Genomic DNA, 17631 nt, shown 5'->3' on the forward strand with positions numbered 1-17631 from the left:
GTTTCTGCGTTCTCACATTCTGAGACACAATAAGTTGTATAGTGTCCTGTAGGCTCCATCATTTTCTTTCTGCCACACTTTCTTGGTGGCGTCGGAGATACAATATGCTTATATGACATATATTTATATCTTTGGACGCAACAATACATGGAAGTATTTTGGCTATCTAATATCACAGACAGTATATCTGTGTTTTTTTAGGTCCTTGTATATTGCATATATTTTATTCAGTGATAATAAATGTTAAGTTTTATATTTCTATAGCACTACACCTGCTTGTGTTTACATTTTCCTACATCTAGAAATAATAAATGAATGCGAGACGACAATGCAGTCTGAAGGTGATGTGTATTATTTATGAGGGATTTACAATTCATGTCTGATAATCAGTGGAGCAGATGAGTGAAGGTGGAATCTGGGATGAGATCGGATCAGCGGCGACCGCGGGAAATCTTATTCATCGATGATTATCACTGAAAATAAAAAAGAGACAAAGATTAATATAAAATAATGCCGCCACATCCTAGTCACCGTCCAAGCTCTTAAATAGGAATTCCTTTCATAAAAAACATAGTAAGTGCATTACCATCTGTAATGTCAGGGTAGAAACACCAGGCGGCATCAGGATCGCTGGAGTCGAAGCAGCAGCCCTTCTGGTAGCACTGGTCCATGGTGATGCCGCCGTACCCGCAGTTCACTCTCTGTTTCGGGAGCACAGCGCACTGGATGGTCTCTGCAGGAGGGAATGGATACCATATCATTTACAGCGTGGCTTGCTGGGATTTGTAGTTCATTGGTCAGTTATGTGACGGTCGTGCAGGAGACGGCTTTTTGATACAGCCAGCATCTGCCTCTAACAGCAGAGACCAGAGCCAGCTCTGATCACTTCTGTTTAACTATTTAAATGCTGCCGTTAATCACTAACAATTAGATCTAAATGGAGGGATTGCCTTAAATTGTTCTTACGCCTATTGGTCCCCCATGTGCACATGATCGGGGGGTGCCAAAGGGTTGCAAAGGGAGCCTGCTGAGGGCTCCAATCAATGCCATCTTGGTGAACCTATGAAGTCAGAGATTTTATTATATAGTGCTATATGCTAGTATTGCAGGATATAGCACAATCAAGCCCATTGGGATTTTAAAAAATAAAGTAAAAATTTATAAAAAATGTAAAAAAAAAGGTAAAAAAAAAAAATATAACAAAATAAATAATTAAATCCCCCTCTTTTCCAAACTAAAGTTTCAAAATAAAGAAATAAAAAAAAAAATGTTAGGTATGATTGTGTCCACAAAAGTCCACTCACAAAAAGTATAAAATGACAAAACAAACAAAAAAATTGAACTGCCAGTACTGTCAACTTTCCATCGGTGCACTTCCCCCCAAAAATGCGTTCAAGACGTCATATGCACCTTAAAATGGAATTATTAAAAACTTCATCTTGTCAAGCAAAAATAAGCCCTTATACAAGGGCAAGTCCTGTCGATGGAAAAATAAAAAACTTACTAGTGACATAAACCTAATTTTGTTTACAAAGTTCAGAATTTTTTTAAGCCATTAAAATAATAAATAAAAAAAATAGTATAAAAAATAATAAACTAAAAAAATAGCATAAAAAATAATACATTAAAAAATAGCATAAAAAAATAAATAAAAAATAGTATAAAAAATAATACATTAAAAAAATAATACATAATAATACATAAAAAAGTATAAAAAATAATAAGAAAATTGAATGATAAATAATAAATATAAAAATAATAAATTAAAATATAGTAGAAAAAATAATAAATAAAAAAGTATAAAAAACAGTAAATTAAAAAATATAGAATAAAAAAATAATAAGAAAAAGTATAAAAAATAATAAATTAAAAAATAGTATAAAAATAAACTAAAAACAAGTATCAAAAATAATAAATTAAAAAATAGTATTACAAATAATAAAAAATAAAATAATAATAAACAATAGTATAAAATATAAAAATTTAAAAAAAATAGAATAAAAAAAATAAATAAAAAAATAGTATAATAAATAAAACAAGTATAAAAAATAATACATTAAAAAATAGAATAAAATATAATAAATTAAAAAATAGTACAAAAATAATAAATTAAAAAAATATAAAAAATAATAAATAAAAAAATAGAATAATAAATAATATTTTTTTATATATATATAAATTTGGCATGACAGTAATTGTGCAGACCTGGAGAATCATGTTACTGAAAAATGAATGCCATAAAAAATAAAACCCAAAGAACTTGGCAGAATTGCACTTTTTTTTTTTCACCATTACACCGCACTTGGAAGTCTTCTCCTGTTTTTCAGTACATTATATGGTAACATGAATTGTGTCATTCACAACTATAACTCGTGCTGCAAAAAACAAGCCCTATTGGGACTAAGTTATAGAAAAATGTTAAAAATTTGGCCGTGTTTAAAGGTCGAGTGTCCAATTTTTGGCTTTTTTTATTTCTGCTGCTCCTCTGAGTATTCTGCTTTTTTTGTGTTTGTTTTAAATGCACCAATGGTTCCAGAGATATGGGCCTTAATATTTAATGCTTATTTTTCTAGTCTTTACAAGGAGACATAACTCACGGCTTCTCAGGGGCGTGTTCTGCATTATTAACCTAAGAGCCACACCCCTTTGGTAAAGATAAAAAATTAGCATCAAATAAAAAGGCCCATATCTCTGGAACCATATGGCGAATTTAAAAAAATAAATAAATTAAAAAATATGGAATTTTTACAAAGAACAGCAATAAAATAAGAACAAAACCTGCAGTTTTTGACCTGGTGACAAGTACCCTTTAACCACTTCGCACCAGAGCCTGTTTTTGCCTTCGTGACCAGGCCAATTTTTTCAATTCTGACCACTGCCAGTTTATGAAGTAATTACTCTGGAACGCTTCAACGTATTCCCCTGATACTGAGACTGTTTTTTCATGACATATTGTACTTCATGATAGTGGTAAAATTTCTTCGATATCACTTGCGTTTATTTGTGAAAAAATCGTAAATTTGGCAAAAATTTAGAAAATTTTGCAATTTTCAAACTTTGAATTTTCATGCCCTTAAATCAGAGAGATATGTCACACAAAATAGTTAATAAATAACATTTCCCACATGTCTACTTCACATCAGCACAATTGTGGAACCAAAATTTTTTTTTGTTAGGAAGCTATAAGGGTTAAAAGTTGACCAGCGATTTCTCATTTTTACAACAAAATTTACAAAAACATTTTTTAGGGACCACATCTTATTTGAAGTGACTTTGAGGGGCCTTTATGACAGAAAATACCCAAAAGTGATACCATTCTAAAAACTGCACCCCTCAAGGTGCTCAAAACCACATTCAGGAAGTTTATTAACCCTTCAGGTGCTTCACAGGAATTTTTGGAATGTGGAAGAAAACAATGAACATTTAACTTTTTTTCACAAAACTGCTACTTTAGCCTCAAATTTTTAATTTTCACAAGGGCAGCCAGAAAAAATGGACCCCAAAATGTGTTGTGCAATTTCTCCTGAGCACGCTGATACCCCATATGTGGTGCAAAGCCACTGTTTTGGCGCACGGCATGGCTCGGAAGGTAAGGAGCGCCATTTGACTTTTGGAATGGAAATTTGACTGGAATGGATAGTGGACGCCATGTTGCATTTGGAGAGCCCCTGAGGTGCCTAAACAGAGGAAACCCCCAACAAGTGACCCCAGTTTGGAAACTAGACCCCTCAAGGAACTTATCTAGATGTGTGGTGAGCACCTTGAACCCCCAGGGGCTTCACAGAATTTTATAATGTTTAAGTCTGAAAATAAAAAAACACATTTTTAACACAAAACTGCTACTTTAGCCTCAAATTTTTAATTTTCACAAGGGCAGCCAGAAAAAATGGACCCCAAAATGTGTTGTGCAATTTCTCCTGAGCACGCTGATACCCCATATGTGGTGCAAAGCCACTGTTTGGGCGCACGGCAAGGCTCGGAAGGTAAAGAGCGCCATTTGACTTTTGGAATGGAAATTTGACTGGAATGGATAGCGGACGCCATGTTGCATTTGGAGAGCCCCTGAGGTGCCTAAACAGAGGAAACCCCCAACAAGTGACCCCATTTTGGAAACTAGACCCCTCAAGGAACTTATCTAGATGTGTGGTGAGCACCTTGAACCCCCAGGGGCTTCACAGAATTTTATAATGTTAAAGTGTGAAAATAAAAAAACACATTTTTAACATAAAACTGCTACTTTAGCCTCAAATTTTTAATTTTCACAAGGGCAGCCAGAAAAAATGGACCCCAAAATGTGTTGTGCAATTTCTCCTGAGCACGCTGATACCCCATATGTGGTGCAAAGCCACTGTTTTGGCGCACGGCATGGCTCGGAAGGTAAGGAGCGCCATTTGACTTTTGGAATGGAAATTTGACTGGAATGGATAGCGGAAGCCATGTTGCATTTGGAGAGCCCCTGAGGTGCCTAAACAGAGGAAACCCCCAACAAGTGACCCCATTTTGGAAACTAGACCCCTCAAGGAACTTATCTAGATGTGTGGTGAGCACCTTGAACCCCCAGGGGCTTCCCAGAATTTTATAATGTTAAAGTGTGAAAATAAAAAAACACATTTTTAACACAAAACTGCTACTTTAGCCTCAAATTTTTAATTTTCACAAGGGCAGCCAGAAAAAATGGACCCCAAAATGTGTTGTGCAATTTCTCCTGAGCACGCTGATACCCCATATGTGGTGCAAAGCCACTGTTTGGGTGCACGGCATGGCTCGGAAGGTAAGGAGCGCCATTTGACTTTTGGAATGGAAATTTGACTGGAATCGATAGCGGACGCCATGCTGCATTTGGAGAGCCCCTGAGGTGCCTAAACAGAGGAAACCCCCAACAAGTGACCGAATTTTACAATCTACTCCTCTGTATAAATTAATCTAGTGGTGGGGAAATAAGTAGATAGGTAAATGGTCACTAAACCCATAGATGGATTCCCAGAGAGGTGTCATTTCCAAAATGGGGTCACTTCAGGGGGGATTCTGCTGTTCTAGCACTTTTCAGAGGCGCTAAGTACCAGAACTAAAGAATCCCCCCTGAAGTGACCCCATTTTTGAAATGACACCCCTATGGGAATTCATCTATGGGTTTAGTGACCATTTTAACTCGATGGATGATTTCCAGAAACAAGCACGCAATGGAAGGTTTAGATTCTGGAGAACCCCCCCTGGAAATTAAGTGAGCTCTACTCGAATGTGTCATTCACTAAATGAACCAAATGTTTGAATGACAAATTGGGATACATTTTTACAGTTTAAAAACGTGGTTCTGTGTGGAAGATTTTAAAGCAGTCAGTGATGCATAAGGCTGGCAATGATGGGCATTGTGGGCAATAGTAGCGGGTATCACGCCTCATTCCTCTCTTAGTACATACACGACATCTTTTCTGGAGGTTCCTTCTTGTTTCCGTTGCTGGAATAAGTGCAATAAAATGTCGCTCAGTGAGTCTTTTCACATCTTCAGATTCTAATGGATGAGCGGGGCTAACACTTTGAAAGACAAGATTTTCAATTACCTTTTCTTGATAATCAAGAAAAGGATCTGAATTTCCTGCTTTTTTGTACAACACAAAAGAATTGTATGTGGCCACCTGAAACAAATAAATAACCAACTTTTTATACCAGGTATAGGACTTTCTTGATACCTGGTATGGCTGTAGAACCTGGTCTGCAAGGTCCACACCCCCCATGTGTTTGTTGTAGTCAATGACTGACACAGGTTTTTGCTTCGGAGTGGTGGATCCTAGTTCTACAGTGGCCCTTGTGGCATCTGTGTGGATCGAGCTGAGGACAAAAATATCCCTCTTATCCCTATATTTCAGGGCAAGCAGCTCTCCGTTGCGTACAGCCCCTGACTGCCCCTTTTGGAACTTTTGGTTGACCAATGGTTGTGGAAACCCCTGATGGTTTTTACGGATGGTCCCACAAGCCCCGATGTTTTGTTCAACCAGACTTTTAAATAGGGGTATGCTGGTGTAATAATTGTCCACATATAGATTGTAGCCTTTTTGAAAAAATGGACTTATCAGCTCCCAACAATTTTTCCAGATGTCCCCAGATAAGTAGGGCATCCTGGTGGGTTTAGTTGGCTATCTTTCCCCTCATATATGCGGAAAGCGGATGTGTATCTGGTTGAACTTTCGCACATTTTATAGAGCTTTATTCCAAACCTGGCCCTTTTAGATGGGATAAATTGCTTGAGGTGCAGTCTTCCTTTGAATTTTACAAGGGACTCATCTATAGAAATATTTTGTGTTGGAGTGTAGAGCCTTAAGAATTTTTCGGACAAATTTTCAATGATGGGTCTAATTTTATATAACCTGTCATGTTCTGGGGCATTTCTGGGCAGGCATTGGCTATTGTCGTTAAAATGCCAAAACCGCATGAGCATTTCATAACGGGTCCTAGGCAGAATGACTGAAAACATAGGGGTGGTTTGAACAGGGTGGTTGGACCAGTAGGATCGAATGCTCGGTTTTTTAACAAGCCCCATGGCAAATGTAAGTCCTAAAATTTTTTTTATTTCCGGGACATTAGTTGGTGTCCATAAATTTGCCCTAGCATAGTAAGATCGGGGATTCTGGCTTATGAATTGGGACGCGTATAAATTTGTTTGCACGACAATATGCTCTAGCAAGCTGTCTGTAAAAAACAAATTAAAAAAATGAATTGGTCCAAAATCTTCCACCTCCACATTTATACCAGGAATGGCGTTGAAATCAGGGCTGAATGGAGCAGCCGAATCCGAAGCCTCCCATCAGGGAAATGCTAGATCATGTGGCAAAGCCTCTTGTACACTGGCGTGCGCCAATTCACTAGTAGCAGGGACAGCGCTTGTACTGGGCAGTGTTCCCTGATTAGGAGACGTTTCTCCAGTACCGCTATTTGCCCCTATTGCTGTACTGGTCCTTGGGCTTGAGGATGGACCAGAATCACTGCTCATTTCTGAGCTCTCAGTGTCGCCACTACTAAAGCCCTCAAAATCCATATCTCCATCTGAGATTGCACTGTCATCAGTGTCAGAACACAGCAGGGCATACACCTCCTCTGCGGTATAAGTCTGACGGGCCATTTTATTTTTATATTTTTTGACTGGACTGAACGGACGGGACTGAACGGACCGGACTGAATGGACGGGACCGGACTGGACTGACCGGACTGGACTGACGGACTGACAGGACTGACTGATCTGACAGGACTGACTGACTGACAGGACTGACTGATCTGACAGGACTGACTGACTGACAGGACTGACTGATCTGACAGGACTGACTGACTGACAGGACTGACTGATCTGACAGGACTGACTGACTGACAGGACTGACTGATCTGACAGGACTGACTGACTGACAGGACTGACTGATCTGACAGGACTGACTGACTGACAGGACTGACTGATCTGACAGGACTGACTGATCTGACAGACTGACTAACCCTAACCTTACTTTCTTTTTTGATTTTGATTTTTCACTTTCACAGTGGCAAGGCTGACAGCTCTTGTCACAGTGTTTCTCCTCTGCTCTCTCACTGAGATCGGAGGAGAAACAATCTATTTATCAGGCAGATCGCCCGGGAAAGTTTCTTGCTAAAACAAACTTCCCTGGTGATCTCTCTGATTGGCTGGTGTGACGCTGACACTATCTTTTAAATGCCGCGATCGCTATGGATCGCGGCATCTTGAAGATAGGAACAGGTTAACATCATGGGGACCTGATCCAATCAGGTCCCCATGATGCCACATGTCAGAGCTATCGCTCTGAACCGGTACCGCAGCGCTAGCACAGAGCCCAGGCAGCGCCGACGTTTATGTACAGTGGGCGGTCGGGAACCGGTTAAGGGGAAAAACCCTTATTTGACTACTGTGTGCACATTTACCAAGTAGCCCTTTCTTGTAAATTGCTAAATTGGAAAAATGACTAGAAAAGTGGTTGTGGTCAACAAGGCGATTCGGTTTTTGTCAGATTGCAATATGTCAGTTAGGTATGTAACATTGGAGAAGTGAACATAGTTTTTATAGAAATTTTTGAGTAGCGTTTACCTTTCTTGACCTCAGGCTTGAAGCACCAGGGGACGTCGGCCACACTGCTGTCGAAGCAGCATCCGCTCTCCTTGCACTCGTCGGGGGACACACCTGGGCGGCCACAGTTCGCTCTCTTCTTTGGTTCAATGACGCCGCAGTCACGTTCCACTAAAATACAGAATCATCATCATCATCGACATTTTATATTGTTGTTATGGGCAGAAATCAGACACTATAAAAAATGTTATAGTCGAGCAGTAAACATGTATATTATGTGTGACTAATCCCCTTAGGTCTGGACAATTCTTGTCCTTGAGGACAAAGCAATTTTTTTTTCATTGATGCGTTCCAAGAACTTTAAAGAGTAACTCTTATCTCATGAGAGAAATCTGCTTCTTTCTCCTCCTTTCACTCCCAATTCATGGATAAAATTAGTAAAATCTGTATTCAATGAAGACAGATTTTCCCATTACAGAGATAGATGACAGTTGGTGCTTTTAAAATTCTATTGAGGGGAGGAGCTAGAGGCAGACACAGATATTCTAAGGGGGGAGGAGCTAGTGGAACACACAGACATTCTAAGGAAGGGGAGGAGCTAGAGGAACACACAGACATTCTAAGAAAGGGGAGGAGCTAGTGGAACATACAGACATTCTATGGAGAGGAGGAGCTAGAGAAGCACACAGACATTCTATGGAGGGGAGGAGCTAGAGGAACACACAGACATTCTGCTGCAAGTTCTCCTGAAAAGGAAACATTCTGCTGCAAGTTATCCATAGAATTTCATGAACACCAACTGTCATCTCCTATCTCAGTAATGAGGAAACCTGTCTTTACTGAAGACACATTCACCTGACACAAATTACACTTTATCTTTTTTATGTAAAGGTTTTATTTATGTTGCATAATGTTTGCTTAATAAAAATATATGCAAAAGAAAAAAAATGTATCTTGCCACATTCTAGCAGCCATTATTTTTTATTTTTCTATTTTACTTTGATGGGTTTTTTGGGGAGAATTGAATCATAATTTTAATATAGCCATTTTGGCATATTTAAAATTAGTATTATTACCATTATCACTATCATAATTATTATCATTATTATCATCATTATTGTTATTATTATTTATTTATTTTTATAATTTTTGGGCAGAGGAAGAATGTAATAAAACCTAATTCCACCTGTATTGTTTATGTCAATGTGTGATTCAAATAACCCTTTAATTTGTACAAGTTATTACCATCATTGTGAATTTGATGATGATTTCGCTAAACAAAACACATTTTGTATGGAATTTTTTTTTACTGCAAAAGTTTTTTCTGGAATAGAATTAAAATAGTCATTTTAGTATTTTTCGATCGACTTTTCTTTTTTTTTGAAGGATAAGTTCTCTTTTTTTAAAATACTACATTTTTGGAGATATGTAAAATGTACTGATTAACTTTTAGAATTTCAGGGTGGGGAGAGGAGAAATGGAATAATCTTTACTGTACAGGTTTTTTTTAACTGTTATCACTTGTTTTATAAACTTTACTAACATTAAAATATACTTATTTTTACCACTTCTATGTTGCCTTTATATAATATTACTATTACATTGTGGTGTGGGAATTCTTCTATATGTGTCCCAAGAGAGCAGCCATTTTTCCTGCTTTATTCTCTATCTGGCTGCAGCAGGAGCCTCTCCCCTCTCTTGCTGAAACAAGAGACCAAGAAAGCTAAGATCCTCCTCCTTAAATAAACCTTGTATCTGATGCTCTCTGTCAGCTGAAAATGGAATGGATTAGAAGAAAATGCCACATGGATGTGTAAAACCGGATTTAACTTCACCATTTTCACATTACTTTTCCTTTAAGTGGTATGTGGCGCCCCTGAGGGTTCGACCGCCACAGGGATGCTGCACTTCTCTAATGGAGTGTAGTGTTCCTCCTCTGAGGTAAGAACAGTGTGATAGTCGTGACCCAACCTTTGCATCCAACACCACATTTCTCCACCAGAGGGGGCAGGTTGTAGACAAGGAATGTCTCAACCCGGCCAAGGACCAGGACCAAGAAGGCCCGGAGCTTAAGAGTGTGGCTCCACAGCAAATGGATCCCAGGCAGGATGCAGACGGAGCGGTGTACGCCACCTGTCCTTGCCATGCTGATATATTCAGAGGGAGTCCGGCTGCAAGAGGGGTACCGGCCCCCGACACCCGACCTTGCTACTCCATGTCCTGGTCGGGAAAGCCCGGTAGGCCCTGAGGATCCCACCGGGTATCGGACGGAGCGGAGCTGCCACCCGTGCCCTTGTTCTGAGAGGAGCTCAGAGGGAGACCCGGCCTATTTGCACACACACGGACAGGAAAGGATTCGGTCTGTAGTTCAGGAACACTCTGGTGTAGGGTCCCGACTGAATGCTGGACTTGCTCGGAGGTAGTCGGACCCCCGTCCCTGGTGACCGCAGGACTCCGCGGGGAGCAGGGAGTCGCCTTCCTTCTGCCATCTCTAAAGTGAGTAAAGCCTTGGAAGTTCACCCCTATGGCCTTCGGCGCCCGTCTTCCTCTACTACTACCCCCTCCATCCTGTCCCTCTGCCCTGACGCCTTGCTCAGCCTGTGGGGAGTAGTAATAACTTTGGCCGCCATAACACCATGTCTCAGCGGACTGCAGCAGCGCTGGTGGCCTTCACCAGGTGCCACAGGAGGCGTAGTCGAGATCAGCCACTCAACCCGGATAAGCCCACGCCATCCTTTTTAATGTGATGGTCCTGAGCACGGGTCAGGTCCGGGCCACGGCTGCACCCCATCTCTCCATCACAGGACCCGACTGCGAGTCCCCCATCTCCCAGGGTAAACTAAAGGGCTTTTTCGAGTAAGAGGCGTCAAATGTACATTTTAGGATCCTGTTTGTGCTCATCATAGGTTTTATCTGGCGTTACCTGCTTGTATTTCCGGCTGATAGCACCATACAACATCGGGAATGCTGGAGTCAAAGCAGCAGCCTTTGGTTGTGCAGTCCTTATCGGAGATTCCCGGATATCCGCAGTTCACTCTGGCTTTGGGTTCGGCTGCATTACATTCTGTGGCTGTAATATGGGGAAAAAGGAAAACTTTGTATATTGACCTAGCAAGTGTCAATGGCGCACCTACCATGGAGGCTGTCCATGTTACTGCTATGGGGCTGAGGGCGGAGGGGTAATACTATAGGTGCTTATGATTACACCCTTGTCTGATGTACAGGGTGAGATAGATAATAGATAGATAGATAGAATAAGAAAACTGACTAGCACATACTTAGTGTGAACAGGTGCTAGCTGCAGAAACTGCACAATATATATATATATATATATATATATATATATATATGTATATATATAAAAAGAAAGCAGCACTCTATTATGGCCAAGATACATAAAGACAATAAAAAACATTTGATCTAAACTGTGTTATTACTCAGTAAGCTTTACTTACAAAAAAATGGAGGTTCTTAGCGCATAAATTGGCCAATTCATGTGTGCCCAACAACCGCTGCACGGTGACCTCCCATCTGATGGGGACCACTCTGCCTACATGCCTCTCTTGGGCTACAAGCCTATACTCTGGCCAAATATGTCACTTCTGGGCTGAAACACCTACAATTTAATGGGCTGGTAGAGTAGAATATACATCACCTGCTGGTTAAATGGGAGAAGTGCACACATGAATTGGCCAATTTATGTGCTAAGAACCTCCATTTTTTGTAAGTAAAGCTTACTGAGTAATAACACAGTTTAGATCAAATGTTTTTATTGTCTTTATGTATCTTGGCCATAATGGAGTGCTGCTGCGCTTTCTTTTTATATAGATAGATAATAGATGATAGATAATATATAGATGATAGATAATAGATAGATGATAGATATATAGATGATAGATAATAGATAGATGATAGATAATAGATCGATAGATGATAGATAATAGATAGATAGATAATAAATAGATAATAGATACACTCCCTGACAGAAGTTCTGTCGCTTATCCATGTTATGTAAATAAAAGCTTATAACCTGACATTAAATTCATCCATTGGTTTTATAAATTACTCTTTTGAAAGCTGAAACCCTCCCAAATTTGGTTTAGGTTAAGAAAATAAATTGGCATCAATGCTGAAATATTGATCATTTAATGAACACAGAATGGTCAGATTTTGGCAAGACAAAAGTTTTGTCGCCCACATAAAGTAATGTGATATTCAAACAAATAATTAGCTTAAAATACAAATATATGTTGCATAACATTGGTGAATGAAGTTGTGCTGTTATTAGAGTCATATTTAATATTTTGTGTGACTTTCATGAGCTTGAAGGACGGCATCCATGCGGTTCAACAGTGATTCATACAATTTATTAATGAAGTCATCAGGAATATCAGAGAATGCAGTCTTACAGGCCTCCCAGAGTTCATCTAGATTCTTTGGTTTTGTCTTCCAAGCTTCCTCTTTCAGCCTACCCCAAACCTGCTCAATGATGTTCATGTCTGGTGACTGGGCTGGCCAGTCCTTGAGCACCTTGATCTTTTTTGCCTGGAGGAACCATCCTGCTGCAGAATTTGACCCCTTGTATGATTTGGAATGTAAGAGGTAGCTAATACTTCTTGATATTTTAGGCTACTGATATTGCCTTTCACCTTGCAAATGTTTCGCACACCCCCATACTGAATATGACCCCAGACCATGATCTTTCCACCACCAAATGTAACTGTTTTCTGGGTGTATTTTGGATCCATTAGGGCTCCAGTAGGTCTCCTGCAGTATTTGCGGCGGCTGTGGTGTAATTCTACTGAAGATTCATCAGAGAAATCCACCTTCTGCCACTTTTCCAGCGTCCATCTGTTTAGCAGGCTGTGGGACTTTGCAAATGCCACACGTTTTTTATTTGCCTTTGGTTTAGTGTTGGCTTCTGGGCACTGATTCGACCATGGAGGCCATTTCGAGACAGAATCCTACAAACTGTTCTAGACACAGGGACTTGAGGTGACCAGGCCTGTTGGAGCTCTACTGCAGTGGAAGAGGGGCTTGCTTTGGATTTTCTTACCAACAAACGTTCCTCCTGAGCAGTTGTCTTGCGGGGTCTGCCGGACCTGGGCTTATCAAACACATCTCCAGTCTCTTCAAATCTTTTTTTAATTCTTTGTACTTGACACTGAGACACATTAAAGGTGCCAGCCTCCTCTGCAGTGGATGTGGTCTTCAGCCTCTTGATAATGAAGGCTTTGATCTCAGGGTGGATGTTTGGCTTGTTGTCAGAGCTCAAGTTGCAGTTCAAGTGAAGGTCTGGGGTGCTGGGTTTCTTTTTATACACACCCACTAATTAACCAATCATTTACTGAGCACTGGTGAGGATGTAAACTAGGACAGGGTGCATTACATGACCAAGTGACAAAACTTTTGTCTTGGTAAAATCTGACCATTCTGTGTTCATTAAATGATCAATATTTCAGCATTGATGCCAATTTATTTTCTTTACCTAAACCAAATTTGGGAGGGTTTCAGCTTTCAAAAGAGTAATTTATAAAACCAATGGATGAATTTAATGTCAGGTTATAAGCTTTTATTTACATAACATGGATAAGCGACAGAACTTCTGTCAGGGAGTGTAGATAATAGATAGATAATAGATGATAGATAGATAGATAATAGATAGATGATAGATGATAGATAGATACGGTATATACTAGATAGATAATAGATAGATGATAGATAGATAATAGATAGATAATAGATAGATAATAGATGATAGATAGATATATACTAGATAGATAATAGATAGATGATAGATAGATAATAGATAGATAATAGATAATAGATAGATGATAGATAATAGATGGATAATAGATGATAGATAGATAATAGATAGATAATAGATGATAGATAATAGACAGATAATAGATAGATAATAGATAGATAATGGATATATAATAGATGATAGATAATCGATAGAAAATAGATAATAGATAGATGATAGATAATAGATAGAAAGATAATATATTGATAATAGATATATAATATATAGATAATAGATGATAGATAGATAATAGATAGATAATAGATAGATATTAGATAGACAGATAGACTGATACTATTTATCCAGTAATTCAGAGACCTCTATAAAGACATCTTGAAGGAAGGACTATGTCAAGAACAGAAAAACATAATGGTAAAACTAAAGATATGAAATAGATATTTTATATTTGAATTTAAGCTCTTCACCTTCGAGCTTCCATGGTGTGAAGCACCAGATACTGTCCTCCACTGAATCATCGAAGCAGCAGCCTTTCTTGACGCACTCGTCGGGTGTGATGCCATCGTAACCGCACTCATCCCTGGACTTGGGCTGCACCCCGCACCTGTCTGTGGACAAAGAGAAGCAGAACATTTACAGGGAGAAAATGATCGGATTTTGATGCCCATTTCGAGGTATTTCCATCCTGGACGTATATGGGCTGAATAGAAAGCAGTGTGCCGGATGTAGCAGTGCCCCCCAGTATTAATATCCCCTTCTGTGACATTGCATTTGTTAATATTTAGTTTTCCTGTAGAGCTCACATTTTGTTCATGCACCAGAAGGCTCAGGATGAGTAACAAGGAAGAACAGAGAACCTAACCCCATGATTATTCCCCTTTCTGGCACTTACAGTTGAGAGGTACGTAGGCTTCAGCACCCAGGATGAGGATGGCGGCCAACCAGCAGACGGCGTAGCGTTCCATTGCTGTTCTCTCTTGCTGCCAAGTTGGAAGTATGCAGCCTTACTGGCGGAGGTCATTTTATATCTACTTTCTGTTTGCTTTACTGGCGTTGATAACCTCTTTTTTTTTAAAGCACACAAGCTTGATAATATTTGCTCGGTGGATGGTGAGGATGATGGGAGACGAAGGCTTATGTGACAAATATGACGTGGCGTGAACTAGGATAGATGTTACCAGCCAATAAATCTGCACCTACCGTGCACGGTAAATTTTCCTTCCTGCTCACCTTTCTATCCCTTTCATCCAGTCTCCGTCGTGAAGTTACAGAAGCCTAATTGACAAAAGTTGAAGCCCATTCATCACCATCATCATCTTCTCCATTTAAGAACTCATTCTGACCTTTGAAATTATATCATGTCCAAACCACGACCAAGGGCTGGTCCCAGACTCCACATCTTTGCCTTTGAATGCCTTTGTAGACCGACAATGACCATTGGTTAACCACGGGTCATTGTTGGAGAGTTACGTAAGTATCATTGAAGGTCTACCCGCATGTGCTCTGATCCCAGCCGCCCCCATGAGGGAACTGGAGTGTAGATATAGAAATCCCACCAGTAAACTGAAGTCTGGGGTGGTATCACCAATATTTCAAAGCATAAAAGATGGGTTGGGTGAGGGATCCTGTTATGGTTTTGGGAAAGGAGTCCTTGGAGTTTCAGTTAGACCTCAAGATTGCAGGCTCCCTGCTCGCCTTTCTATTCCTTTCATTGAGTCTCCGAATTGAAGGTACCGAAGCCTAATTGCCAAAAGTTGAAGACCATCATCATGATCATCTTCTCCACTTAAGAAGTCATTCTGATCTTTGAATTTATATCATGTCCAAACCATGACCAAGGGCTGTTCGCAGACTAAAATGGAGTTCTGACCTTCAAATCTTTGCATTAGAATACCTCTGTAGATCGACAATGACCTTGAGACATTGACGATATGGGGTCAACCATGGGTCGTTGGTGGAGAGCTATGCACATACAATTGAAGGTCTACCAACACGTGCTTTTGGTCACAGCAGGAGCCATAAGGGATCTGGAGTATGAGGTGGTACCACCAGTATTATAAATGGTACCCAATGGGTGTGGCACTGGGGTCCCTAAAGTTACAGTTAGACCTCGGGATAGCAGGTTCCAGTCATTGATGTAGACAAAATCATTAAGAGGTGCAACTTAAAGCTTTTTGGCCCAAACGGAAAATTCGTGACAGTTATAATACTGGAGTCTTCTTATTTGGCAAAGAGGCCTTTGGGCTCCCTCAGGCACTAAGGCCCAGAACCCTTATAGACAAATGGACATGGTCATTTCATCTCCTGTACCCCATCTTGCACATTATTGCAACCCAATGTAATCATGTTGTAATGATGATTCTCCTTCCCACACATCGAGCCCATGTCTCATTTTTGGTGGGTCACCAGGGAAGTGGAAAACACAAGACTTATATAATGGAAATAGTATAATCCTCATGATACAACCCCCGGCAAAAATTATGGAATCACCAGGCTCGGAGGATGTTCATTCAGTTGTTTAATGTTGTTGAAAAAAAGCAGATCACAGACATGGCACCAAACTAAAATCATTTCAAATGGCAACTTTAGGGCTTTAAGAAACACTAAAAGAATTCAAGATTAAAAATGTGGTACTCAGTAAGGGTCATTATTTTTAGACAAAGCAGAGGGAAAAAATTATGGAATCACTCAATTCTGAGCAAAAAATTATGGAATCATCCTGTAAATTTTCATTTCCAAAACTAACACCTGCATCAAATTAGATCTGCTCGTTAGTCTGCATCTAAAAAGGAGTGATCACACCTTGGAGAGGTGTTGCACCAAGTGGACTGACATGAATCATGGCTCCAACACGAGAGATGTCAATTGAAACAAAGGAGAGAATTATCACACTCTTAAAAGAAGGTAAATCATCACGCAATGTTGCAAAAGATGTTGGTTGTTCAGTCAGCTGTGTCTAAAATCTGGACCAAATAGAAACAATATAGGAAGGTTGTTAAAGGCAAACATACTGGTAGACCAAGGAAGACATCAAAGCGTCAAGACCGGAAACTTAAAGCAATATGTCTCCAAAACAGGAAATGCACAACAAAACAAATGAGGAACGAATGGGAGGAAACTGGAGTCAATATCTGTGACCGAACTGTAAGAAACCGCCTAAAGGAAATGGGATTTACATACAGAAAAGCTAAACATAAGCCATCATTAACGCCTAAACAGAAAAAAACAAGGCTACAATGGGCTAAGGAAAAGCAATCGTGGACTGTGGATGACTGGATGTAAGTCATATTCAGTGATGAATCGCGAATCTGCATTGGGCAAGGTGATGATGCTGGAACTTTTGTTTGGTGCCGTTCCAATGAGATTTATAAAGATGACTGCATGAAGAGAACATGCAAATTTCCACAGTCATTGATGATATGGGGCTGCATGTCAGGTAAAGGCACCGGGGAGATGGCTGTCATTACATCTTCAATAAATGCCCAAGTTTACATTGATATTTTGGACAGTTTTCTTATCCCATCAATTGAAAGGATGTTTGGGGATGATGACATCATTTTTCAAGATGATAATGCATCCTGCCATAGAGCAAAAACTGTGAAAACATTCCTTGAAAGAAAACACATAAGGTCAATGTCATGGCCTGCAAATAGTCCTGATCTCAATCCAATTGAAAATCTTTGGTGGAAGTTGAAGAAAATGGTCCATGACAAGGCTCCAACCTGCAAAGCTGATCTGGCAACAGCAATCAGAGAAAGTTGGAGCCAGATTGATGAAGAGTACTGTTTGTCACTCATTAAGTCCATGC

General features: G+C 39.8%; 1 protein-coding gene across 1 annotated transcript; it reads right to left on the reverse strand.

Moving 5' to 3' along the window:
* Nucleotides 1–329: 329 nt before the first annotated feature.
* On the reverse strand, nucleotides 330–14872 carry LOC141238939 (uncharacterized). Its single transcript, XM_073668492.1, has 6 exons — nucleotides 14716–14872; nucleotides 14291–14431; nucleotides 10983–11129; nucleotides 8081–8230; nucleotides 587–733; nucleotides 330–473 (listed from the first exon to the last, which is right to left on the reverse strand). The coding sequence occupies exons 1-6, from the start codon at nucleotides 14786–14788 to the stop codon at nucleotides 454–456; spliced, it is 678 nt and encodes a 225-aa protein (XP_073524593.1). The 5' UTR covers nucleotides 14789–14872; the 3' UTR covers nucleotides 330–453.
* Between the last annotated feature and the right edge of the window lie 2759 nt (nucleotides 14873–17631).

The sequence above is a fragment of the Phyllobates terribilis genome, unplaced genomic scaffold (assembly GCF_046119375.1).
Source record: "Phyllobates terribilis strain yellow unplaced genomic scaffold, ASM4611937v1 Scaffold_2__4_contigs__length_985480577, whole genome shotgun sequence".
NCBI lineage: Eukaryota > Metazoa > Chordata > Amphibia > Anura > Dendrobatidae > Phyllobates > Phyllobates terribilis.

Excerpts from the sequence above, each read along its gene's own strand:
- LOC141238939 (XM_073668492.1), bottom strand. The coding sequence starts at position 14,788 with ATGGAACGCTACGCCGTCTGCTGGTTGGCCGCCATCCTCATCCTGGGT. Across the intron at positions 8,231-10,982 it reads TCAGCCGGAAATACAAGCAG|TGGAACGTGACTGCGGCGTC; the intron begins GTAACGCCAGAT and ends TCTGTATTTTAG. Across the intron at positions 474-586 it reads CTACCCTGACATTACAGATG|TGATAATCATCGATGAATAA; the intron begins GTAATGCACTTA and ends TTTTATTTTCAG.